The sequence below is a fragment of the Accipiter gentilis genome, chromosome 21, assembly GCF_929443795.1.
Source record: "Accipiter gentilis chromosome 21, bAccGen1.1, whole genome shotgun sequence".
Classification (NCBI taxonomy): domain Eukaryota; kingdom Metazoa; phylum Chordata; class Aves; order Accipitriformes; family Accipitridae; genus Astur; species Astur gentilis.
Genome location: NC_064900.1, coordinates 15,341,259 through 15,366,936, shown reverse-complemented (window position 1 = coordinate 15,366,936; position 25,678 = coordinate 15,341,259). Strand labels below are relative to the sequence as shown.

At 41.8% G+C, this 25,678-nt stretch overlaps 1 protein-coding gene across 1 annotated transcript in view; it reads right to left on the bottom strand.

Moving 5' to 3' along the window:
* CRYBG3 (crystallin beta-gamma domain containing 3) overlaps nucleotides 1-25,361 on the bottom strand; it is a 97,609-nt gene extending 72,248 nt beyond the window's left edge. The window contains exons 1-2 of the mRNA XM_049824322.1: nucleotides 25,138-25,361; nucleotides 8,760-8,808 (exon numbers count right to left, since the gene is read on the bottom strand). Of these exons, the coding sequence (XP_049680279.1) occupies nucleotides 8,760-8,808; nucleotides 25,138-25,256 (168 nt within the window). The 5' untranslated portion in view covers nucleotides 25,257-25,361. The remainder of the gene's footprint in view (nucleotides 1-8,759; nucleotides 8,809-25,137) is intronic.
* Between the last annotated feature and the right edge of the window lie 317 nt (nucleotides 25,362-25,678).

Here is a 25,678-nt window from a genome sequence, read left to right as displayed (position 1 = left end):
CCATGTTTTACCATGCAAACAATAGTTTTTGGATAAAAACGTACCTGCCAGATCCCCTTTCAGATCCTTGCTGTAGTGTTGTCTTTCTGCTCCTTTTGTATACAGACTGTCATCAGTTTTCCCCTTGCCTCCCCTTTCCCACCCTCTGTGAGCTTTCCTGCTTGTGACATGCTTCATAAAGCTTTAATTAGCTTTTATTCCTTTAGCAACTCGTTACTCAAAGTTTCACTGGGCAAGCCCTGGGTAACCTGGCCTGACCTTATAGCTGAGCCTGCTTTAAGCAGGAGGTTGGGCTAGATGACATCCTGGGGTCCCTTCAACCTGAATTATCCTATGGTCCTCTGACCTCACATGCAATGAGGCTGGTGCAGAGGGGAAGCTTGGTAGAGCGTGAAACAAGATTATGACTTAAATCAGGTGACTGAAGAGACTGCGGCGATAACTGAAGCTGTATCTACTGTGCAATCAGGTAGCGTGGTCTTATCTTGCCAGAGCAACCACTGCAGAGAAGCTCGGCAGCTGGGACTCAGAAGACAAGCCCAGGATGTCATGTCTCAAGTGTGATTCTTATCTGAGCTAATTTATTCAACGGTAAACTAGGTATGTTTTCCAGGCTGTAATCCACTCCTGACTGCAGCACAGACATACACCCAAAGCCTAACTGCACCTACGCAGTCAGGCACAGGGCTTGCTACCAGTGTGAACAGCCCCCTCAAAGGGCAGAGAGCAGCTCCAGCGGCACAACAGCACCCTGAAGAGGGACTGCTTTGCCAGGTTTGCTTCACCTCCCATACCAGCTGGGAACAGCCGCCCTGGTAGCCACTGTCTCTCAGCAGTCGGGTGGCAGAAGTTCAAATTGCCAGAGGGTCTCATTTGGCAGGGGTTATGTCCGTCTGCCAAGAATACAATCTCTTTTATTGCCCTAACAAGTGAATGAAATGAAAACATTAACAGTATTAAAACATAGCTCTCGGTGAACAAAGAATTAGCTTCCAGCCACAACAGCCAGACATTTTGGGTTTCACTCCCCATGAATAAATGCTCCTTATTGAAGCAGAAATTCCAGGCAGCCGCATGGAGACCTCTCACAGACCGCCCGTCCTGCTGTGCTGGGAGCTGCTGATGTAGGACGTTCTGCATATTGTGCGGATATGCTTGTGCACTTTAACCACCCCATCTCACCTGCAGTTTTGAGAGAAGGAGGAAAGCCATCAGGATTTTAGGATCATCATTGATTCACACCAGGGACCTTCTACAAGCCATTTAACCCCAATTTACTCATCTGAGAAACAGTCACAGTAATACTGCAGAATTTGCTTGCTAGCATGTAGAAACAGTTTAAGAGTTTCAGATTCAAGTGTTGGTTGCACAAAGTAGCACCTTTAGGCACGGCTACCTCTAATACTAGAAAATTAACCATGTTCATAGCCTTAGCTTTGACCTTTCACCATAGCTAAGATGGCTGCATTGCATTTAACATGAGCATCGCGTTCAATTTGAACAGTGATACAGTATGTAAATTTTGTATGCTAAACAAAATCCACAGTGAAATAGCTTGAGTTGCTGGCAGACTAGTACATCCCCACAATGAGTCACTACTGCATGTTTTTCAGCAGATTTCCCTTCTCTGGGAAACTAAAGCATCATTGGTGTAGTCTCCTACTTGTTTGCAGTGAGTGGGACACACTGAAGTAGAGTAAGTCCACACACAAAATAAGATTTTGTTTTTTCAGCTACTATGAGGAAAAGAAGTTAGGCATTCTCAATCAACAGGAGGCAACACATATGGAAATCCAATGAAAAAGAATCAGACATAGAGATATAGATTAGGAACAAGACTTGTTTAAGAAAATTGACATGGTATTAAGAAAAATTTACGAAAAAGTACTGTCAGACAGTGAATACACGGTAAGCAGAGAACTCCTAAAAGTCCACTGCTGCTAGTGTTCAGGAAAAAAATGGATTTAAAAAAACACACTGTCAAAGTGGGTTTTTCCTATTTATGCCAGTAATTAGAGTGGCAATGGAGATGACGCAAGGGAGTTCCACCATTGTCAAAAACTGTTTAGTCTTAACTAAATAATACCTTTTAAATAATCAGAAAAAGAAAAAAAAACCCAAAGATTATAAAGATAGCCTTGGGATTTTGGGGGGATTTAAGTTAAAGGTGAGTTCTGTATCTCCACAAATAACCGATGTTTTTAACCTCTAAATATTTTGGCTTTTTTATACTGTGAAGTTTTCCTTCCACATCCTCCTTTTCTCTGCTTGTTTTGAGATGAAAAAAATCCAGTCATGACAATGCCAGAAGACAAGAGTAACTAGAAAAACTAATGAAATCATGGCATCTTCATAATCAGGAGTAAAAGTTAAAACAACAGGAAGGGACTTTTGGTTAAACTTTATCAGTTTTGCATTTTTAAAAATAAACCTATTTAAATTCAATGACTACTCTAACATTTGGAAAGACAACTGCCTCTGTTGAAAGTTCAGCACTGGGACTTTACAAATTTGTTTATCCATGTGAATTCTTGAAATACCAAGGAGTCCTTAACGTAGATTTAATTTGTCAGATGGGGAAAGAAAAGATGAAACAAACGTTCTCTGAAACTCTAGCGTTCTCCTAAAATCTGAGGAGGTATCCAGACTCACCTTTCCTAACAAGAGAACAAAAAACAAGGTGGTAAGGGTGAATACTTCAAATGAAAAGGTAGAGAAAATGAGGTACAATTTGAAATAAAGTTTCTGCCAGGTCACCTTATGCAGAATTGTAAACTCAGTGAAAGTCTCTAGAATGACAAAGTGAGCTTTATCATTTAAAAATTCTGTTTACACCATTTGCAGAGTTACTTCAAAATTTCTCCCTTCTGAATTTTCTCCTGAAATTATTGTAAAGCTTTGATTAATAATTGATACTCATTTCTCAGTATGTAACCAATGCCTTATTACTACAACGTCTATTATGGAGCCAGAGAGAACAGAATTAAATTATCTGTCTTATTTCTGTTCTTTCCTCTAAATTCTCCCAGCATTACACTTCTATTGCCTTTTAGTGAAAATGTTTCCACAAACATGAAACAATTTTTATTCTCTTTTACTTGACGATTCCCTGACATTTTAAAATACATTAAAAAATAAAGGTGCAGTTCACCTTTTCAATGCAGAAGGTGTGCACAAGCAGGCAGTATGCTGGGAATGGGGTGAGATAATATGCTTTCCACCTGTACTTATATTCTCTTGGCAGGCTACAGCATCTGGCACCACACTTCTGCTTCTCATCCGTATCCTCAGTGGTTTTCTGTGCCAAACTGAGCAAGGTTTAAGCCCACTTTTTTTCCACCCATCCTGAAATGAAGTTCCCTGCTCAAGATCCTTTCTTTGAAGAACACTAGTAGAGAAGGAAGCATATTTCAGGATCAACCTTTCTAAAACTCTTCAGTATGACAAAGGAAGTTACCAGGACTTTAGATAGGATGATCTTGAAATGTCTTGCTGAACATGTACAGCTGTTAACACCATTAATTTAACAAAGTGTTCTGGGAAACCAGAAGGTGCTATGTACTCGCCTATAAAACTCCATTTCAGCAAAAGTATACATCATTGCCAAAGAGAAAAAGATCTGCTTTCAGGTTCCATAAGAGAAATCTTGATTATGTAAACTCCAAAACCATTTTGGTTTTGTCTTTCATTCATTGTTGTGGGCAGCAGCAGTTTTTAAAAGTAACTCTCAGGTTTCTAAAAAATTCATGGTTGACAGTAATAGTCCACTTCCTTCGGCTCCCAAAAGACATAGAATCCCTCTTGCTGACTTCTAATTACTAGGTCTAAGACACAGGCATTCAGCAGGCATTCACACGCAGGCTGAGCAGAAGTTACTTAGATAAACATACACATGAAATAAAGACAATATAAAATAAAACCATGACAATATGAAAAAACCCCATGCTATATGGAAAAGTATGCAGTTAACTAAGACACTGGGCTTAATTTTGATTTCTAACTTTTTGTAGAACTTAAAACAAATTATAAAGTCAGAATTAGGGACATTCAGTAAGAACAGCTACATATATCCAGCAAGTTCCTGGGATTTTTTTTTTTTTTAAACTTATGTGAATTCACACACCAAACAAAAAATGATGTGACAGAGAATTACAGAACAAATTAGGCTGAAAGTAATGTGGCTGTGGAGCTCGCGTAGTCTAAGCTCCTGGTCAAAGCATCTCCAGTTAGAGCAGGCCTTCATCCAGCCGCGTTTTGAATATTCCAGGGATAAAGATTCTGCAACTTCCTTGGGCAACCTGTTCCAATATCTGACCACTCTCATAGTAAAGGGGGGGGAAAGAAAAAAAGAAGAAAAAAAAAATTTTTATAGGTGACTGGACTTTCCCATGCTCCAACTTGCACCTGTTGCCTCTTGTCCTATTTGTTGCAACTCCAAAAGGAATCTGGCTTCATCTTATCACATAATTGCAGTCCTTGCCATCAAATTTTAATACTGTGTCTACCATTTAAATACAGCCATCTTTATTTTACCTTGAAATGAAATTCATGGGAGAAAGCAGGGCTACAGAATTATCTCTTCTCCATGTTCACACAGTATACAGGAGTACTTGTCAGAGGACAATTAGCAACAGATTTAATTTGTAGCAAGGAAGCTTGAGATGGGATATTAAGAAAAAGAGTTTCTAATTATAAGGTTTATGAAATCAGTAGAACAGTTGTCTGGTGAAGTTGCAGAGATGTTAGAGATCTCCATCCCTGGAGGTCTTTGGGAACGAGTTAGACAAACTTCTGTCAGGTATGACATAGATACAGAGATCTCACCTTGGGGTAGAGGACTGGACTAGATAATCTTTGCAGTATTTTCTGCCCCTGTGGTTTTTTCTATGAAGGTTGAGACTGCCTCTGGTTAATCCAGGCAACTAGCACCTAGGCTTGAGCCTATGGGCCAAATTATAAAATATTTAATGCTGTTGAAATACTGAAGTCTAAATTAAACATTTGGTATATTGTATTTGAACCTACATTTTCAAACTTTTGCATTTGCCTGACAGAGCTCACATAGTAGTTCCTGTGCTGAGATGCTTAAGAATTCCTTCCCAATCAGTTATGGGATAATGTGCTATTTCCTCCATGCATTGCTACAGGAAAGATATCTGGGGATGATCAGCAGTGAATTTGCCTACACTGTCACGACAAAGCCTTCAGCTGGATGAGAACCTCAGACAGGGCAAGCCTGGCACCTAATGCATTCCCAACTACTGAAACTAACCCAAGCACCTATCACTGCTGCTACTACTACAGTATGGTAATACGGGTAGGAGCCAGGTTAAGACTTGTGCCACAAGCATGTGCAACAAGAGCATTATGTCATTTCTTCAAAACTGTACTAACACAACACTCTCCAGCACATGGCTTGCTACAGTAGCGGTGTTAGCTTATTTGGTAGCTGTTCCACACAAACTAAAACCTATGTCCCAGTTGTAAACCTGTATTTTCAGGGCATTACCAAAAGCAAAATTATGTGAAACGTACTCTTGTAGGAAGCACTGTTGCAATACTCCTTTTAAAAACAAAGCCTCTGTATCACTAAAAGTGAGGTTAATGAAATACTAACATGTACTGGACACTATGTAATGCAGATACCTAGAACACTAAACATGAAGTTCAAGAACTGTTTACATGCACACAACCATCTGTTCAACAATCGCATCATTCAAATGGAGCATTTACTCAGAAAAAGCACTGTTTACAGCTCTAATTCAAAGAAACAAGAAAAAAAAAATCTGTAAATAAATAGTGGTGGGTGATGGTGTACTTTCTGGCAATTAATTAATAGATGTGACATATATTTCAGAAATCTTTTCTCAAAAGTGATCAAAAGATTATTGATAATGTCACCTTGGCACAGAAAGATTTGGCTTCATATTTTCATAAGCTAAATATGTCATCACATGGAAAAAAATAGCAGGGGTTAAAGTACAGAACTGGTAGCTGAAGTGTTCAGAAAAACCAAAGAGCTACTGTAGCTCAGCACGTTTCGCAGCTCCACTCACCCCGTCAGCTATAATTTAGATGTCTGACCTTTGCGGCTAAATCAGAGACTTACAGTTCCCCTGCTATTTTGCCCCTGGCCTCCTGCCAAAACGGCCAATGAATATACAAAATCACAGCATGTAAGTCTACATGTAAGTCTATCAGAAACATGATAGCTCATTAACTTGGTGACAGACAGACACAATATGGTTTCAACTTTTAGTCACCATCCACCTGAAATGACTAGGTAGAAGCACAATTCAGAGACATGGACGGACATGTATGGAAACCTGCCCAAACCCAATCCATGTAGGTATATAGATTTAGGCATTCCTTACAAAGTACACTTTCCATAACAACAAAACATTGTTTTTTTTAGTCCATAGTAACCCTGATGACTCAATAAATAAAACTGGAACATCTTTCAATACTATACATTCTCTCCAACTGTTCAGCTGCATTCTAGTGATCTTTGCACAAGACAGCTTATTTTGGCCAATGTCAGACACTAGACAGTGTGGTGTTATCAAAATGCAAGTGTGTCTTGGGAGGAAGCAGTGGTAGGCAAAAAAATATGTTCCTCACAAAAAAAAAGGGTGGTGGGGGCAGCAGTAGAAAATAAATACTTTCTCCACCTCCTCTGAATCAGTTTTTACTATCTAGTTGTAATTTCAGTGCACACAAGTTATAAAATTATAGTGCTAAAAGTAGTCATCACTATGCATATGAAACTGTTCAAGTGTATCAGAAGATTTTTGATCAGCTTAAGAAAGAGGGAAGTAAGTTAGACAGGAAGCTCTCAGTACAGTTAAACAGGCAGCACATTATAGTAATATGAAAACCGCACCTTTCTTATAAAGCCTATACAAACACCAGATATTATTTCAAAGATAATGTAAAGTGCATTGTAACACTTTAGACTCCTAAATGTAGGTCAAAGACAATATAATTAAATAAAATGTTACAGCCAGACAAAGAAAACAGATCAGGCATTTGGAACAAAACTTTACAGCATTAATACTGGCACCAACTTTTAGTATAATATTTCAAAAACACAAGTTCTGAGTAGAATACTACAATGAATTTAGATTCAGCAGGAAAGATTCTGAATTTGGGCTTTTTAAAATTAAAAAAATAAATGAGATGTAGTTTTTGGCAAGAAAGAAACACTCTTAGGTAACTTAAATCTGCTATGTTCCCTTTGATCCACCTATGCATCCCGCTTGTTTCTTGACACCTCGCCCTCTTCGTACCTCCTTTTAAGCAATACCTGTTGTTGAAGTCCTGTGCATGTATGCTAAATGATTCTCTTCCTCAGTCAAAATCTTCTTCAAAAGGAAAATTTGTTTTAGAATTTTTCACTGATCTAACATAGAAAAGTAAGATTTTTTTTAAATGACGAAAACTTGCTTCTATTATAGTAGAATTTCCTCTGGTTTATCAGAATCCTTTCTGCCTGCATTTCAAGGCATAAAATCAAGAGTCCATGTTTTTTGATAACAGGGAGGCATTCAGTGGCATATTCCAGGAGCTTGGAATTGACACAGTTGGCTTGAATCCACAGAGCTTCTGAACAAATGTCACCACATTGTTTCCCACCTTGATGTCGTTAAACTACATTCAACATGGAATTGTTCTTGAGCTAATAACCCTGTAGGACTGAACTGGGTCTGTGTAGAGGCAACTGCAATGTCTCTTCACCTTTGGCAAAGCCCAAACAAACAGTCCCTAGATACTGAAGGTGCAACTACACAGAGACTGTAGGCCATACAGGAAGACCACTGCTTCCTTCTCCATATGCTGTTAGTGCTCAATAAATGCAACACAGGATAGAAATTTCAGATTCAGTGTGTTAAGAAGCCTACTGCATCCCCACATAAATCTGGCACACTAGCCAAGGTCCTTTTGGGGAAGTAGCCACAATATTATCTGCATTACACTAAAACAACTAGCGAAATGAACAAAAACCCAAGCAAAAGTGCTTAGTGAATGAATCACTAAAATGGCTCTGTGCAAGGCATGATATGACAGCAGCAAAGATGGCTGTTATCACCAGGCCCTGTCCTGCACACAATTATTTATGATATTGGACTAAGTCTAAACACAACTTTATAGACAAACACCACTTTGTGTCAAATTGACATAGAGGAAAGCCCTAATAACAGAGAAGCACGTCTTTTTTTTTTGCAGTAAAATGCTTACAGGACAAGACAAGCATGATTAACATGGGTAACACTGGTAGAGAACAGCCAACATGCACACGATTTTCAGCAAAAGATCTTACAGCGCTTTGGTTGGAAACCAGTGGACGTTCAGGCAGGCAAACACTTGCTGGTTAGATATTAATAAATTATATAGAAATGGTGCTTTAGAGGAATGCCTGAAACCATTGTTTGATAAAAATACCAGCTTCCTCCTTCGCTGGCTAACTGCACGTAGAATTAGCACTAGACTCCCACTTCTTTAACGTAAGTAAAGGTGTGAATTTTAAGAATGTGAAGCACAGACAGTTTTTCTGTCTTCTGCGTGTGTATTAGTACCCTGAGGTAATAGACCCTAACCCAGAATATAGCAAACAGGTGCTACATTACAGTACAGGAATACATCCAACATCAGAACACTAGCAAGTAAGTAGTCACAAGCAGAGGTGGCAGGCTTTAGCTCAATTAATTATTAGTAAATAAAAATCATACCTTCAAAAGTGCAGGCAGAGTTGTGCTTACCTTTTCGTTGCTCTTTAAATTTATGGCTTCACTCCCTTTGATTTCAGAACTGAAAAACAAAGATATTTTGTAACACTGAGGACTTGCATTATTCAAGTCTACCTGACAATCAACACAGTATCATTCAATTTAAACACAAGACCACATTAACTTAAAAGGACAGAAGAACATATTTTTCAAAGCATAGCCCATATTCTGCACATATTGCAACTGAAAAAGCCATGCCCCAAAAAGTTGAAGATGGAAGCAAAATGCCTGTTTCACCTCATACAGAGGTTTTCAAACTCCAGCATTCAGAAATGGCACACAGTATTTCAGCTGTTCCAGCTGAAAAAACCCAAAACTTTCTGTGCATACATATTATTTTCTGCTGTAAAAATGATACTATAGTTGATCAATCATCTACTACAGCAACGTTCATTGCCATAGTACTATCTGGCACACTTGGCAGCTAGAATGTAGCCCCAGTCCTTATACTGAGGGCTGCGATCAAGTGGAACATACTCAGGGCGGATGGAATCATCACAAATTGCAGTCACCACATTTAACAGATGTTAACCAAACATACCTAATGGTGGTTTGCAGGCAAATTCAGAATATTAGAAAGGGGACAAGAGGCATGTTGTCATTACTAAGGCAACACCCAGGGTTCCATTTTAAAAGTCAGAAGTCCAAAGACACATATGTCCTTATTGCCAATTTACCTTGGTCAAAATTTTCTTCAGAGACCATCTTTGGAATGAAGGGAACCATTCCCCTGCTTTCCGATTCTTAAAACAATCCTTAAGCAGAATCCAGAGCACATTTCAATCAAAACCTTTATGCTACATCCAACTTTGTATTGGTTTTGTGTGGCAAGGTTTTGGTAGCAGGGGGGGGTTACAGGGGTGGCTTCTGTGAGAAGCTGCTGGAAGCCTCCCCCATCTCCGACAGAGCCCACACCAGCCAGCTCTAAGACAGAACCGCTGCTGGCCAAGGCCGAGCCCGTCAGCGACAGTGGTGATAATGGCTCTGGGATAACATTTCAGAAGGGAAAAAAAAGTTGCTGCAGCACAGAAACTGCAGCTTGAGAGAGGAGTGAGAACATGTGAGAGAAACAACCCTGCAGACCCCCAGGTCAGTGCAGAAGGAAGGGGAAGAGATGCTCCAGGTGCCGGAGCGGAGATTCCCCTGCAGCCCGTGGTGAAGACCCTGGTGAGGCAGGCTGTCCCCCTGCGGCCCAGGGAGGTCCACGGTGGAGCAGGTCTCCACCTGCAGCCCGGGGAGAGAGGACCCCACGCCGGAGCAGGTGGGTTCCCGAAGGAGGCTGTGATCCCGTGGGAACCCCACGCTGGAGCAGGTTCCTGGCAGGACCTGCGGATCTGTGGAGAGAGGAGCCCACGGAGCAGGTTTTCTGGCAGGACTTGTGACCCCGCGGGGGACCCGCGCTGGAGCAGTGTGCTCCTGAAGAAGGACTGCACCCCATGGGAGGGACTCCATGCTGGAGCAGGGGAAGAGTGTGATGAGTCCTGCCCCTGAGGGCGGATGAAGTGACAGAGACAACGTGTGATGAACTGATCGTAACCCCCATTCCACGTCCCCCTGCGCCGCCAGTGGGGTAGGTAGAGAATTCGGGAGTGAAGCTGTGCCCAGGAAGAAGGGAGGGATGGGGGAAGGTGTTTTAAGGTTTGATTTTATTTCTCATTACCCTACTCTGGTGGACTGGCAATAAACTAATTTTCACTAAGTCAAGTCTGTTTTGCCCGTGATGGTAATTGGTTGAGTGATCTCTCCCTGTCCTTATCTCACGAGCCCTTTTTTATATTTTCTCTCCCCTGCCTAGCTGAGTCAGAGTGTGATAGAGTGGCTTTGGTGGGCACCTGGCATCCAGCCAGGGTCAACCCACCACAACCTTAAAAGCAAAAATGTATCAAGAAAAACATTAAAGGATGTTAATGACAGATATAATTTCCTGCATTGCATATCATAAGCTGAAGAAAAATAACTGTACCAATATATCATGCAACAAATGCTCAGTATTGCAATGAAGTCATAAGCACTTCAAAAAACCCTACATCAATTTTAGAAATTTAGCTTCACTATTGACAAGTGCACAAGCCTTTATTTCTGAATTTGTATGAAGATATGAACTGAAAGCTGTTCAAATAAAAATAAAAAATAATTATTTGCATTTTGGTGAAATTCTGCCAGGATTTGGAGAAAGGATTTCCGTGTACCAGTAGTCCTACCGCTACTGACTGTTAACCACAGGTAAGCACATCTCAGTAAGACTTCTGAAAAGGAAGGTTTTCTTCCTGTTGTGGATTAGGCATCCGAGTTAAACATACGTTGATATACACACAAAATACAAAAGCCAGTCTGACTAAATGCTAGTTTCCCTCTCAGCTGCTCAGAGACAACATTCCCTCAACAAAATGAGAACAGAACTCTCCTGCAATTAAGTTTTTCGAGATCTTTCAGATCTTTTCAGATACATCAAAAGAAAAGCTTCTTTCTCTCTTATGGATCCTCTTCAAGTTGAAAACCATGTACTTTCAGATCACCCCAGGTAATCTTTCATAATGCATTCATAAACGCAAAGATGCTTTTTCAGGGAGAGCATCAGACAAAGTCTTGGCTGTTCTTTGCCTCCCCATAAGACAGAGCAGATAAATTAATATTCTGTCCTATTAATTTCTTCTGTTGTTAATGTGTTTCATGAAGGAGACGTCACAATCACTTCTGGGCAATCTGGCACACTAATAAAAGTGCTTGTCACTACATAACCTATTTTCTCCCTCCCAGTTTTTTAAAAAAATAAAAATAAAATACCACCCTTCTCAGATCTGCATGTTTTTTCCTAATGCTGATACACTTGACAGGAACAGGAATTCCCTGTACTTAAAAGTGGAATAATGAGGTTGATCTCCACCAGACGTTCCTCCTGGCTTCAGGATATCACTCTTTATGGAACTGGTCTGCAGACCACAAATGAGATCCTTGCTTTCATTAAGTATCGCCAGCACAGATCACCAGTGTCCCTATTCTTTTATCACTTTGTTTTGCTCATATTCTTCCCTTCACATCATGTTTTTTCCAAAAACTTATTTTATTTTCCTATTTCTTGTTTGTATTTGAAATATATGCCAGTATTACTTTTTTCTAGCCAGCCAGGCTTGGACAGATCACTATGAAATTCCATAGCGTACATACCAAAACCGAAAGAATGCAATTCAGCAGATAAACATCTTAAAATCAACAAGTTAAAAAAAAAAAAAGTATCAAAACTTTCCTTTCCAGCATAAAATAAATGTAAACCTGGAAGCAATTCCCCACACCCTTTCATGGTTTATATTCTAGCATTTCTACATTCCTTAACCTTTTGCTTTGGGGTGTAGTTCCTCAACATGCTGACTTTGTCAGCAGAAGCAGCTCTAGAAATTTCCACGCCTTCCTGCTCAACCTCAGCTATCTCTTCCCACCCTTAACTCAGCAGAGCAGGGCTCTCAGTAGGGCCATGGTCTTGGATAAAGTCAAGGGGGGAGCAGAAGTTTCCATCGGGAAAAATTCAGTCTGCAATCCAGTTTACATTCCAGTGATTTGTACCTGCACAAATGAAGGGGCAATGAATGCCACTCAACAGACAGGAACAAGGAAGCATGCACCACTGCAGCTCACTTCACCACTGAAGCTATTTTTTGTGAACCGCTTCTACCCGCGGCCATGGCCCGGTTTTAAATGGATCTGAAACCAAATGACTCACACTGAATGAATGAAGTTTACAACAGAAAAGCTCGCTTTGCTGGAAACAGGCCTCTTGGACTGTTTAGGATAAAATTGGGGTTTTTTTACCTTCTACAGCCTAAACACCTCGGACACCGTAGCTGGTGCCATGCTTCGCACTTGGGTCTGAAGAACAGGCTGGTTACTGCTCATTGGGCTCAAATCATGCACTCAATCATTCCCACTACCAAACCCCTACAATTTTTAGGGCTTTCCCCCTGTCTCATCATTCCATCAATCATAGAACAGTCACTATTCACAAACTTTGGAACACTGCACAGTATTTTCCCCACAAATTCTCTGAAGAGGAAGATAAAAGAGTAAAGTTCATAGGCCCACACACAACCCTACACTCCCCATTAAAAAAAACCATGGTGAAGCTAATGTAATTATGCCACACATATTCTTATGTTGCAATGTAAGCCCATGTTGTCCATACAAGTCTATATTCAGAGATGCAGTGAACACAATTATTAAGCTATGGCATTCACAATTAAAACTAATTCTTTGTAAATACATAAGACATTTAGTATTTATGTTAAAATTAGCCATTCTAAGTTTTTTTTTATATGCCCATGCTATCCTATTGTTAGTGGCTAGAAGTTATACTTGCAAGAACTGTATTCTAAGGGGGTTTATGTATTTTTTTTTTTATTTTTTTTTTTTTCCCTACAGGGCAATCTCTGCAACTAAATATTGTTCTGAATGTTGACTTGGTAGCTATGTGATATCACACTACTGAACTCTTATGCCTTTGCTAAGAATTGAAAACAACAGACTGGTAGTACATACAGGCTCGCCGTGAACTAGGGATTCCCCCTATTTGGGCTACATCTGTATTATTAAAGTTTGGCTCCAAGGAGTTTCATCCTTGCTTTAAGCTTTTCCAGAGTGCTGCACGTTTTGAGTGCTTTGCCATGGCAGGTACTGAGCATGCTATCTCCAGTTCAGCACATCCAAAGTTAAGCTTGTGCTTAACCAGACACACGGCTTTGCTAGATCAGCCATAAAGCTCTCAAGAGAGCATTTCAGCACTTGCTAAATTGGGAAGATGAATCTCGTAAGTCTTCATCTGTGCTGCACAAACTACCGTTGTTACATTATACACCCAGCAATAGGACTCTACTAACCCAAGTTTTGAATCTACTTTGTACTTGCTTTTAAGAAGTGAAAGAGCAAAGCATGATCCTAGGAAGACAGAAAATGCCTCTGTCCCACCAACTTGCTTCTGTGGACTTCTCAACTATACAGGCAGTCATTTACAAATTGTCACAACCATTTGTTTACATATTTAGGCAGATATTAATTTCATTTGATAGATTTAAAAAAAAAAAAAAAGCATGGAAACATTAAATAATGACCAGAGTAATAAAGACAGTCAGAATTAAGACTAGAAACCAAGACTCTCAACTACTTCTCAAATATGTAATCTACTGACTTCCTGCTGCTATTTCTGTCAGACATTACCTTTTCTGTTACGTATTAGTGCATCCAACATGGATGGGTTAGTCTTCGGTGAAGGGAGAGGGATCTCTTTTCCTCTCCTGCCTTGCTGCTCTTCCTTACTGTCTTGCCAGCATGCCTAACCTGATTAGCATCACTCCTATTCTTTAAATAATCAAGATTAAACTCAAGTTACAGAAGATCCCATTCTGTATCCTCTGCACAAACCTTTCTTTGTGTGATTTTCTATCGCTTTCTGTTCCTCTGCTGCTGAAAATCTGTTCTGACCTTTCTGTAATACTTGAACAGGTGATGTCTGAATCAGAAGCAGATTTGCGGTCCAAGTTTTTAATCATTACACTTATGTAGGAGAGGTTAGAGATTCTTATGGGGGAGCCAAATGTTCATATTCTGCATTGTTGCTCACACAAAAAGTAGACACACATAAGCAAATACTCAAACTCAGGTTAGTTAATATACATGAGGGAATACAGTCAAGAAAAACAAAATCAATTTAATGGAGCAAACTTAAGTACACGGCTTGCAAAATCTTTTCCAACTGCCTCTAAAACCAGAACAAGACCATTACAAACAATCACATCTTCAAAAGGCTCTCACGGCATCTCTCTATGGTGCGAGAAGTCTGCTTCCTCCATCCTCATCCTTCATAACAATCCCTCGGAACTTGCAAATTAAAAGCCCATCCCCTTCTTCCTTTATTAATCTACTCCACCCATGTTATGCACGCAGCAGATTGTGAATGTGTTGTTTCAGATAAAAAAAAAAAAGCTAGACAGCATGCAAGTGCAATAAAGCACAAACATAAATGTTTTGATGAGACTGACCAGATGTAGAGCTCACTAAACAGAAAGTAACAGCTCTGACATTTTAGGTTCCTTTTACAAGGACAAGGTACAGGCTGCTGATTGCTGTTTGGGAAGGGGGAAATTAATGGGCAGTCTCTTAAGGAAACACAGACAGCTGGCTAAGGCTCAACTTGGACAGTAGTGCTGGATGTCGACCCTCCCTCCTTCTCCCACTGCTTAGAAGCAAACTCTCTTCCAATGCTGCAGCTCCAACACTTAACTTCTCACGCAGTCCAGATGTTACCAGATAGGCGAGTGTGCTATCATTTTGCCATCTCTCTTTCTCTCCCTTCAGGGACAGATGACTCCCTGAATAGTCAAACCTTCTTTGCTACTGCATTAGACTAGCATTATTTGTTTTTAACTGGTCTTTTCTTCATATTAACTCAGAAACCATTTAGCCATTTAATGTGATGACTTGTAATGGTAAGAGAATAAGCAATGTCTAACCTGAAAGATGCTCCAGGGTGCCAAGAGACAAAAAGCTTCTACATCTGGCTTTAGTGACATAATGCTAATAAACTAAACCTGGCCTATAGATATATCTATCTATCTATCCAGGTTTCATGACATCACTTGTGACAACTCCATCACAAAATTATCTAAACAGTTTTCCTCAAGACAATGTGTTTTTGGGGACTGTTGATACAATTCACTCTCTACTGGAATCCTCACTTAGGCTAATGTCACTTTTAGGTTTCCTTTCTTGCTAGTTTCTTTATTTCAGCATTCTGGGGTGTAATGCCAGTTCCTGACCTCTGCCTTTTATCTCTCTCTGAACAAAGCTAATGCTCCTCTCTGGGAAGCAACACCTCATCTCGTTTCGATATCATGACTTCCAGTTTTACTTAGTGCCAACACAGTGGCACATTCAGTGGTGACCTTCCAGAAGGATATTTCAATAGAGGAACAAAGAGATGGCGAACAAGGATCTCGTCACCTAGTACTTTAAAATCCAGCTGTGCAAGAGCCTCCCTGAAGAATGTGAATGAGCAGAAAACCACAAGTCTAATAATACTATCAAATATAGATGTGCAAGACCAAAATCTCCGTGAAGTTTCAGCACATTACAGGGATTCTCAAACCACATCCACAGACCAGTAGTAGTTATGAAACTTTTATTATAAATCTGCAAAGAGCCATAGGTTAGCTAGTATTGGTTTCTTCTCTGTTCCAGCTTCCAGGTGGTATTTAAAAAGATGACTGCTAAAAGTTCAGACTTTTGAGTAATATTTTTTTTATATATACCAGTTGCCCTACTTGCCATACAGACCCTTATGATCACTGAAGCTTGCCTCCTGCATAATCTAGATTATGAAATTTCACCTAAGAGAGACCCATGTCAAGCCTTTAACACCTGACCAAAAGATACAAGCTTTGATTAAAAACCATCAAGCAATGGAAAATCTACCACATTTGTAAATAAGACTTTTCCATGTAAACTACTACTAAATTCACTGCCTAAAATGAAGCTTACTAGTTCGATTTGTCAAGCTTTCTCTCTCAGCTACAGGATCAACCTACATCTATGCGGGATAGATTACAAAAGCCTCGGGTTCAAATATCCTCTTCAAGTCATAGGTCTACTATGACATGAAGCACTTAACTCCCATTTCCCTTGCAGTTACATACCTTGAGGCAGAGTCATTCCTCAAACTGTAACCCTGTCATTTCAAAACCTTCTCTTAGATGAACTAAACGCTATTGAGCTACTTAATTTTATTCTGCGAGGGTGGTTTTCCAGACATCAGATTGTTCTGGAGCTCTTCGCACAGCCCTTTTTAGTTTGTCAGCATCTTTTTCAGAATAAATCATGGACACTGCAACTAGACTCAGTACTCTAGTAACCAAAGTTCATCCACAGAATACATTTACTTTGTTATTTATACATCCAAGAATCACATTTTCTCTCCATGCCAGCACTCTGCTTTGGCTGCTCATGTTCAGCTGACTGTCAACCATGGCAACTTAGTCTGCTTTTAATGTTGTCATCTAAACAGTGATTCCCATACTTCTCGTTCTAGTCACCTGCAAACTCCACATGCTACAGTTTTGTCCTCTTTCAAATTATTTGTGAAGCTATTAAATAAACTGACTCAAAAATACATCCTTTTAATTTTCTTCAAATGCATCAAGTAGAAAATTATTTTTCAGATCCAGTCTTTTCGTACCCCTCTGTATGTCGATATTTAGCCGACTGCCATTACACTTGCAAATATTTTAATTGGAACATCGGCACCAAGTCAGATGCCTTAAAGAGTCTAAGGATATTATTTCAGCAGTTTGCCAACCGAAGCCTGTAATCTCATAAACAAAACCGAGTTTGACAATTCCCATCCTCCAGTGATGTTAGGATCAACATCATGTTTATTAACTTCTCAGGTCACCTGGAAGCCTTGGTAAATCAACTTTTCAATCCCTCCCCTTTAATCCAACCAAATACAACAAACTTAAAAGTGAAATACCAACACCTTACTCTAGATACTAACATCACACTTGTGAAGCCATTCATGCGCTGTGCAGCCAGGAGAACTATCAGAACCTGATCTAAGAAGAGAAGTCTCACAATTTTTAAGAGTCAAACTTTCAGCACGTATATTGAACGACATAAGCAAGGGTACACTAAATATCTGTTAAATGAATCAACAGGAAAACGTTACTGTAAAGCTCAGTGGCAACAAGATGTGAGGAAATCAATAAAGATTCCTAAAAACTGCCTTCTGCACTGAATGACAACTAAAATACATTATTATTTTAACAAAAAATAAAGATGCTAGCATTTTAACAAAAAATAGTAACAAATAAAGAGCTCTTTCCTCTGTCCCCCTCCCCCTCAAAAATAGAACACTGCCCTTTCTGAAAAGCTTCAAAATGAAAAATTTTGGCCAACTTCTCAGAAAGATTCCCGAGGCTAACACTGTTCCTGGGAAACCAAATGGTACTAGCAGTGACATGGTCTGCCCCTAGTCTCTGGCAAGGCTGTTGCGGATTGCCTTAAAGAGAGAGGGAGTGTTTGCACAGAAATTTGAATGTGAGGTTTCTGGCTCCTACTTCCCTGCTTAAGCTTAGGCCACACACATAGGGGAGGACAAGTAAAGACATTAAGATAAATGCAAATTATAAAAACAACTTAGTGAGTTCGGAATTGGAGGGTCAAAGGAAAGCAAAACTGCTATTTCATTTAAAACAAGTAAGAAGGGAAGTGGAGGAAAAGGAACAGAAAGCAGAGAAAGGTAAGGAAGGAGAAATGGAGCCAGGAGGAGGAGGCAGGAACTTAGGCAAAAGAAGCGTCACAATCAGCTGATTAATTTAAGTGTTGGAATAGCACAAAATGTATTATATTCAATTAAACTATCCCAGTTAGAAACTAGTTTGATTACAGACAGCATTAAGCAACTTGGATTGTTTTAACTGAAACAATTTTTACTCTCAGACCTGTTTATGCTTATTTACATACTGTTCCTTGCTTGTGTAGCAAAGCTAGGTCAGCTTCATATTCTGCATTAGCACCGCTGCATCACATAGACTGTGAGCTACATGGAGTGTGTCAGTATAAAACAAAGAGATTTTTTTTAATCCTCTTTCCAAATGCAACTAAAAATATCATAGAAAATAAAGATGTTTTAAAATCACACATTTAAGAAGGAAAATTTACGTGAAAAATGCAAGAACCGAACAATGACTTTACACTGAACATGTACCTTTAAGTTTAAAGGCTAGAAATAAGTGAAATAATTATGATGGCCCATGATCACCCTGGCTGAATAGCTTAATCTGTTTTACATGTGAGGGAATTGAACAGCTGTACAAAGGGTAGAGAAAAGAAATATAAATGTTTCCGAGTAGAGCCTACTTCGATATTGGGCAGTACGATTATACCAGATTACATCAAGGTTTTTCTTCTGGCATCTGTCAAGCATAGTAACCAACATTAATGTGGAATCTGCCCCATATTTGCCAGTCTGATTGGTTAGATAACGTTTCCAACATTCTTATGAAATAAATGTTACTGGTCGCTAGCCCATAAACTTGGTATCATATCAGAAACAGTTTTATAAACTATTTATCAAGGTTAAAATTATTGAATTAATAAAGAATAGACAGCCTATTATACAACTGTTTTCAAATGGCATATTTGCAGGATTGGGGATCAACCATGGTACTTACAAATGGCATGAAAATAGGAGATATTAAAAAAAAAAATAATCCAGGAAAGCTTTAAAGCAGCAGCAACTGCTGTCCTCCTGATAAACAGAGCATAACAGAATTTTTAAAAGATGTCATTAAGAAAAAGCACCCAGGAAAAAACAAGCAAGAGAAACTGGTGTCACCAGTAAAATGCAGCGAGCAGTTCTAGTCAGGCTCAGCAGAAAACTCTTGGTAGAGGCACACAAAGCTACCAGTTCAACACAAGAAAATACTTCTCCAGTTCTCCCATTTTTTACTCACAAAATACACATCAGGAAGTATCCTACAGACACCTTCCAGTCATTATCAAGGTTCCCTCTTTTGTGTTGAAAACACATTTTCCATTCAACCAAAATAAATTTGATGGTTAAATTTGTAACCAAAATAAATTTGATGGCTGAATTTGTAACCAAAATAAATTTGATGGCTGAATTTGTAGCATTTAATTGATGATTAAAAAAAGTCTTTTGTCACTGCAATTCTTTCTGCATTTGCTCTTCATGTGCTTACAAGAAATACTTCCTCCTACATTTTTCCCTACACAACGCTGTCCATAGGCGAAGTGCAGATCCACACAGTGTTCATACACTTCGGTCCCAAGACCTCCGAACTGCTTAAGCAGACATACTGCCTTCAGTAAAATATTTTAGCAATTTAAGAAACACTAGAATGTTCAGAAAACCAAGACTCCATTTCAAAATAAGGCAATTCATGAAATCACATTAACACAACACAATTTGAGACTACATTTCATACCGCAAAATTGACATGAGAAAGTGAAATTACTAAGGAAGCCCACATTTTTTTATCTTTGAAGTCTTCAAAAGTGATACTGTGAAGTTGGTTAGAATCTATAAAAAATATTTTAGAAATGAAAATTAAACTACCAGAAAAATAGAGGTATTAATATCCCCTGGAAAGCCTAAGCAACACAGTGTTGTGCTGCTATCTGTAAGTACAATAGTATATACTAACTCAACTGTATAAAATTCAAAGACCCCTCCGAAAAGAAAAGTACTCCTTGGGTTTCCATCCTTTTAAGAAGCTTCAGTAGTCAGAGATACAATCCCCACAGCAACACGTTTCTGAATTTTGCTTTTTTTCCACCTGTGAGACTTTTGTTCACCAGAGGAGAAGACTGAGGATTTTTCATCTTTGCAAAACCGGTCCCTGAAACCATAGACTTGTAGCTGTTTTGGAAATATTTTTGTATTAACTCTAGTACTTATCCCAATAATTGGAAAGGAGACAATGCTGTTAACACTTAAAATAGTGGGAAAAAACCTATGTTGCTTTGTTTCTTCCAAGGAGTGCTACTATTATAGTTAATACTCTAGTAACATTTCCTTTAGGAAATGTCTCACACATACATGGCCAGCTGCTGGGCTTGCTCCTTCTGGTCTCAGTCACGTGAGACATCTAGGTATGCACCTAATTCTAACCAAACAACTAGTCCCACTACAGTGTACAGAACTATTTACCTATTTAATTATGGACAACCACTTTGGTACCCTGCTGAATCAGGGCCTTAGCTACTATTTTGAATTATCCTGCAATAAAAGGTATAACAGAAAAATCTAGTAAGCAAAAAGAAACAAAAAAACAAATTAACAACTGAACAGAAAATTTTCATAATGCATCTTGCTCAGGTAAGTCTAATTTGAATTCTTCTATGTGGTTGGAGTATTCCCCTTGCTGGTTCCACAAACTGCCACTCTCACAAATATACACTCACAAATGAGTTAAATTTTAACAACAATAACAACAAAAATCCTGCTCTGCCTTTTGAAAGAAAAAGTTTCTTTATTAGAAAGCAGAGACTGATTTTTCCAGCAAACAATGGATTTCTTCGAAGATGTTAATAGTATCTGAATCAAAACCAGCCAGGAGGTAGCAACTTCAGAAGAAATAGTTCGAAATGTATCACTCCCCTTTCAATCAATTCCCAGCAGTCCCCAAACACACAGTTTTTACAACTACAAAAATACATGTTCTTTGTAAACAGGAACAATGACTGGCAGTCCCAGAGGAAGAAAGACGCTCTCTAACCTCTCCTCAGGCAGAATAAACAAAGTTCTTTCATTTCTGAAAGCTCTTAGTTAGAAACTAATGGATAAATGGAACAATAATCTCAGCCTGAAAAAATACCCAACAAAAAACACAGCCCTCTAAAACCAAATAAAAGGTTACCCTTCCCTGTTTGTTGTCTCTGGTACGCTTCAGCGATGCAGAAGAAATATCTGGACAAACCCAACGAAGGCCCACTTGCACTGGTAGTTATTTGACCAGCCAACCAACAGCACTTGGAGGGAAAAAAGATAAACCTGAAATGAACCTGCTAAACAATATACAGAATAACTAATAAAATACATCCATAGTTTAAAGGAGCTCTGGGTTAAAGAGATCAGTGAAAAGTGTCACACCTCCTTGGCAGCTTCTAACATGACCTGAAAGGTCACATTTATTTACAACACAACAACTGCTCAGCCATGGAAGCTGCATATTTCTGAAAGAATCCACAGTTGATTGACTTCCACTGTAGAAGCTGTATCTTCATCCAGATGGCCTAAGGAAACACGTATTTGGGGGGGGGGGGGGGGGGGGGAGGAAATCAGACTCCCATTAGAATAGTGAAAATTCAATGGGATTTTTTTCACCCTGGGGATTTAGACTGCTCCAGGACAAACACCGCGGTAACAAATAATCAATTTTGTATTATTGAAAATAGCAAATAGCTGAGTAGAGCATAATGACTGCCTTTGATGGAAGTTAATGATAAAGAACTGGGATGAAAAGCACCGAAGCCCTCATTCAAAGCAGCCCCAACTCTGAAGAACACGCTTATGCAGGCAAGCACTCAGTGGGAGATACCTCACATTTGTCTACATTTTATGTAAAAGCCAAGTAAGCCCTTAATGCATGTGCTGTGCTTTTTGCCACCACAAAACTTGCAGCTAATCCACACGAGTTATTTCTTCCACAAGCAAGCAAGCCTCCAGCAATTCTCATGTTCATCAGAGCTACACATTGCTGTAAGGGCAAGTTATTAACATAAGCTCTTCATCAAATGAGGTTCTCAGAAGAGTCTAAGACACTGATTAACAACAAACAGTGCAATTCCCCCATCCCCTTCCTACTATTTTAAACCAGGGCCACAGTAGGTTTGGGGTTTTGTTTTTGTTTCTTTAAAGCTAAGTCTGAACACAGTGCCTGGAGCAAGAGCAGGCGAGAGCTCCATGCCCCGCCAAGCTGAGGGGCGCCTATGGGTTTGGGGGAAGGAAAGTTGGGGGCTTCCATCCAGCTGCTGTTGCCTAACTTGCAGGAGCAGATGAAGAATGACTTTTGGACATATGCAGGCTCATTTCTACACGTTTTTAAAATTTAGGAAACTGTCACGTTCTGCACAGGCATTAAGCATGATGTGTGTCTCCAGAGGTCAGTGCAGGTACACCGGGAGCGTATTTGGCCCTGTATAACATACTGCTCCCTCTCCTCCCCCTTTACTTAAGTGTTCTGCTTTTTTGAAACCCAATGGTAGGTAAAATATCTCCATACAGAAGTTTCTTCCTATGTATTTCAAATTTGATCTGGTTCCAATATATATCACACCGATAATTTGAATGGGAAATTAACCATCCTGGTGTATACATTTCTCATAACAATTCACAAAAGACATATTCGCCAACTTACCTCACGCACTCCACACCTTAACATTAAACACACAAAGCAGCTTTGGTTCCCCCTCCCCGCACACACGCTTTGTTCGGCGATCCATTTTTCTACACCGCCAAGCTCACTGAATAAACATGATGAGCAAACCCGCGGCACTCATCCCAACCCAGCATCCCAACCCAGCGCTGTTTAATGTATGCAATTACGCTAATCTGTGAAGAAGGCTGCCAGTGGAAACCAAATACAAGAACGTCAGCATTCCTGACTAACGTGCCACGCTGCAACCCAGCGCAACAAAAAAAGCTCCTTAACATACTGAATTGGACTCCTCAGAGCAGGAGGGTTTTTTGCTTTGCTTCCACTCCAGAGAGGAATCACGGCTACCACCCTCCAGCGAACTGTGCGAGGAGTTCAAGGCCAAGAGGCCCCAGCCTTTTCATGTCTACATGGACTATCCCAGCTTCCTAATAAAGAAAAGGCTCTTGGCTGCAGGAAATGAAACTGTGATTTAGATAAAGATAATAGACTCCAGCCCCAAGTTAAGTGGAGCAGATCTACCACGAGTGCTATCTACAGATAGGCTACTTAGTGCGCAAACCATTGAACTAGCATCATCCTCCTCCTTACCGAGGCAACCGCTAAGCTTTTTTGTTTATTCCGAACCACGGCCGTAGGGAGGTGGCAAAGAGGAAGGAGTCCAATGAAGCCTCTCCTATTGCCTCTTCAGGTCCTCAGCCAGATCCAAGCCTTTTCCTTCTGCCGTATCTTAACTACCCCTGCCAGATGTGATAGCCACACTACTCCTGTAACTGTAAAGATGCCCTTGATTCAGCAGCCTTGCTCCTGATTTTTATTTTTTTTTTTGCAAGAAATAAAAAGCAACGTTTCATGCTCATAAAAGGCCGGTGGATCCTTGGTGATATATTGGTGCGTCGCATGCTTGCAGTAAAACAAAACTCCCGAAGTTAAAAATCTTCACAGTGCGCTTATGAGACTGTTTAAGATGGTCAGTGTAAGACAGCAATACTCTCTGCCATTTTTCATGATTGCTGAGAATATGCAGAGCAAGATCCTAAAGTATTTCACTGAAAGAACTACTGTGATACCCACTATTTATCCGATTACACTGTACTTACCTGCCTGCTGGTTTAAACACAAACCTATGCAGTATCAAGAATGACTCAAAGATTAAAACCAACATGTTAAAAGCAAAAAATAAATACTACACCTGAAGAAATAAGGCCTAGTCAGCTGGCACTCTTTCACCACAAAAATATCCTAAATAACTAGGGCCAATAATAAATCTGCATGAGAAGGAAACTTTATCTGTGCTTCTCTCCTATGTACACACAGAAATCGGCCACCAGAAAAAAAAAAAAAAAAAAAAGAAAAAAAAAGAAGAGGAACAAATACGCAAGAAGTTTCCAAACCTTTTCATCTTGTAAAGCCTCCCTACACTAAAAAATAATTATTAATAACCAGGTTTCCATAAACCACAGATTTTGCATTGAGACTTAAACTCTTCAGTAATATTTATATTGCATTAACATCTGATTTACACTACTCCAAAAGAAAACCGTGTGTGAAAACTGGAAAGGAAAAGAGCCCAAACAAACAAAAAAACCCAACCCCCTCGCAGACCTCCGCGCTCTGCCCCGCTTTCAGTTTCCAAGGAAGGGGCTGCAACCCGAGGAACAAGCGGGTGAGACAGCCCCGCGGCCCGGCCCACCCCGCCCCGACCTGGGCAGAGCGGCAGCCCCACGGCCGGCTCTCCGCGGCAGACGCGTGGTTTGCGCGCAGGGCTCCACCGGCCGGCCGAACGGCGCGGCGCCGGGGGCAGCGGGGCGGCAGGACGCCGGGTGCCCACCACCCCCCGGCCGGAGCAGCTCCCAGCGAACAGCCCCGTAACGTCCCGCCGCTCGCGCGCCAAGCCCACGCGGGACCCGCCTCGCGCCGTACCACCACGGCCACGTTAAATTAAAAACGCCGCCACCGCCACCAACGCCCCCCAGCTCCGGCGATGTCAGCGGTCCAGGCTAACGCCCGCCCCCGGCTTCGAGCTCCGTCTGACAAGCCGCCGCCGCCGCCGCCGCCGCCCCGGCCGGGGCCGCCGCTCTCCCGCCGCGGGGGCTGCTCTCACAGGAGCCGAACCCGGCCCCGCCAGGCCCGCGCCCGCCCCGTCACCGACCGAGGCGCCTCACGGCACCTCACCAACCGGGGCCGGGGCCGCGGCCCCGGGACGCCCGGGCAGCCCCCCCCCCCCCCCTCCCCCTTGAACACGCCCGCTTCTTCTCCCTCCCTCGCCCACTGGTGTCGCAACACCCACCGGGGCGGCCGGCACGGTCCCCGGTCCCCCGGTCCCCCGCCCCGGCGGCTCACGGCGCTCCCCGGCCGGGGCAGAGGACGGCAGCGGGCGCCCGACCGCGCCGGTCCGGTGCCCCACGTACCTGTTCGCGCCCGCCGGCCGCGCCGGCGCCCCCTCGCCGGGGGTGCTCCTGACGAAGAAGCGGGAGAAGGTGCTGTGCCAGGAGGTGCCGGCCCGCCGCCGGCTGCCCCCGCCGGACATCGCCGCCAGCCGCCGCCGCCGCGCGGGACGGGACGCTGACGGGACGGGAGGCGCCGCCAGCAGCCGCCCGGCACCGAGTCCCCGCGGTGGCGGGAGAGCAGCGGCGGCAAACACCTCCCTCCTCCCCCTCCGGGGGCGGCCTCCGCCCGCCCTCCGGGCGGAGCCGCCGCTCCGCCTCCGCCCGCCCCTTCCCGCCGGCGGGGGCGCGGAGGAGGGTCCGGCTGCGGGGCGGGCGGGGGGGGGGGGGAAGGCGGGCTCGCTGCGGTACGCCGCGCCGCGCCGCCGTGAAGGTGCTTCACCACCGTCCCTGCGCCGGCAGCGTCCTTCCTCTCGGACCGGCGCACCCAGGGCCGGCTGCGCCGCGCCGTGGGGGGCGTCAGCGTGTGCCCTGCAGAGCGCACAGGGTCGGGGAGGAACGCGAT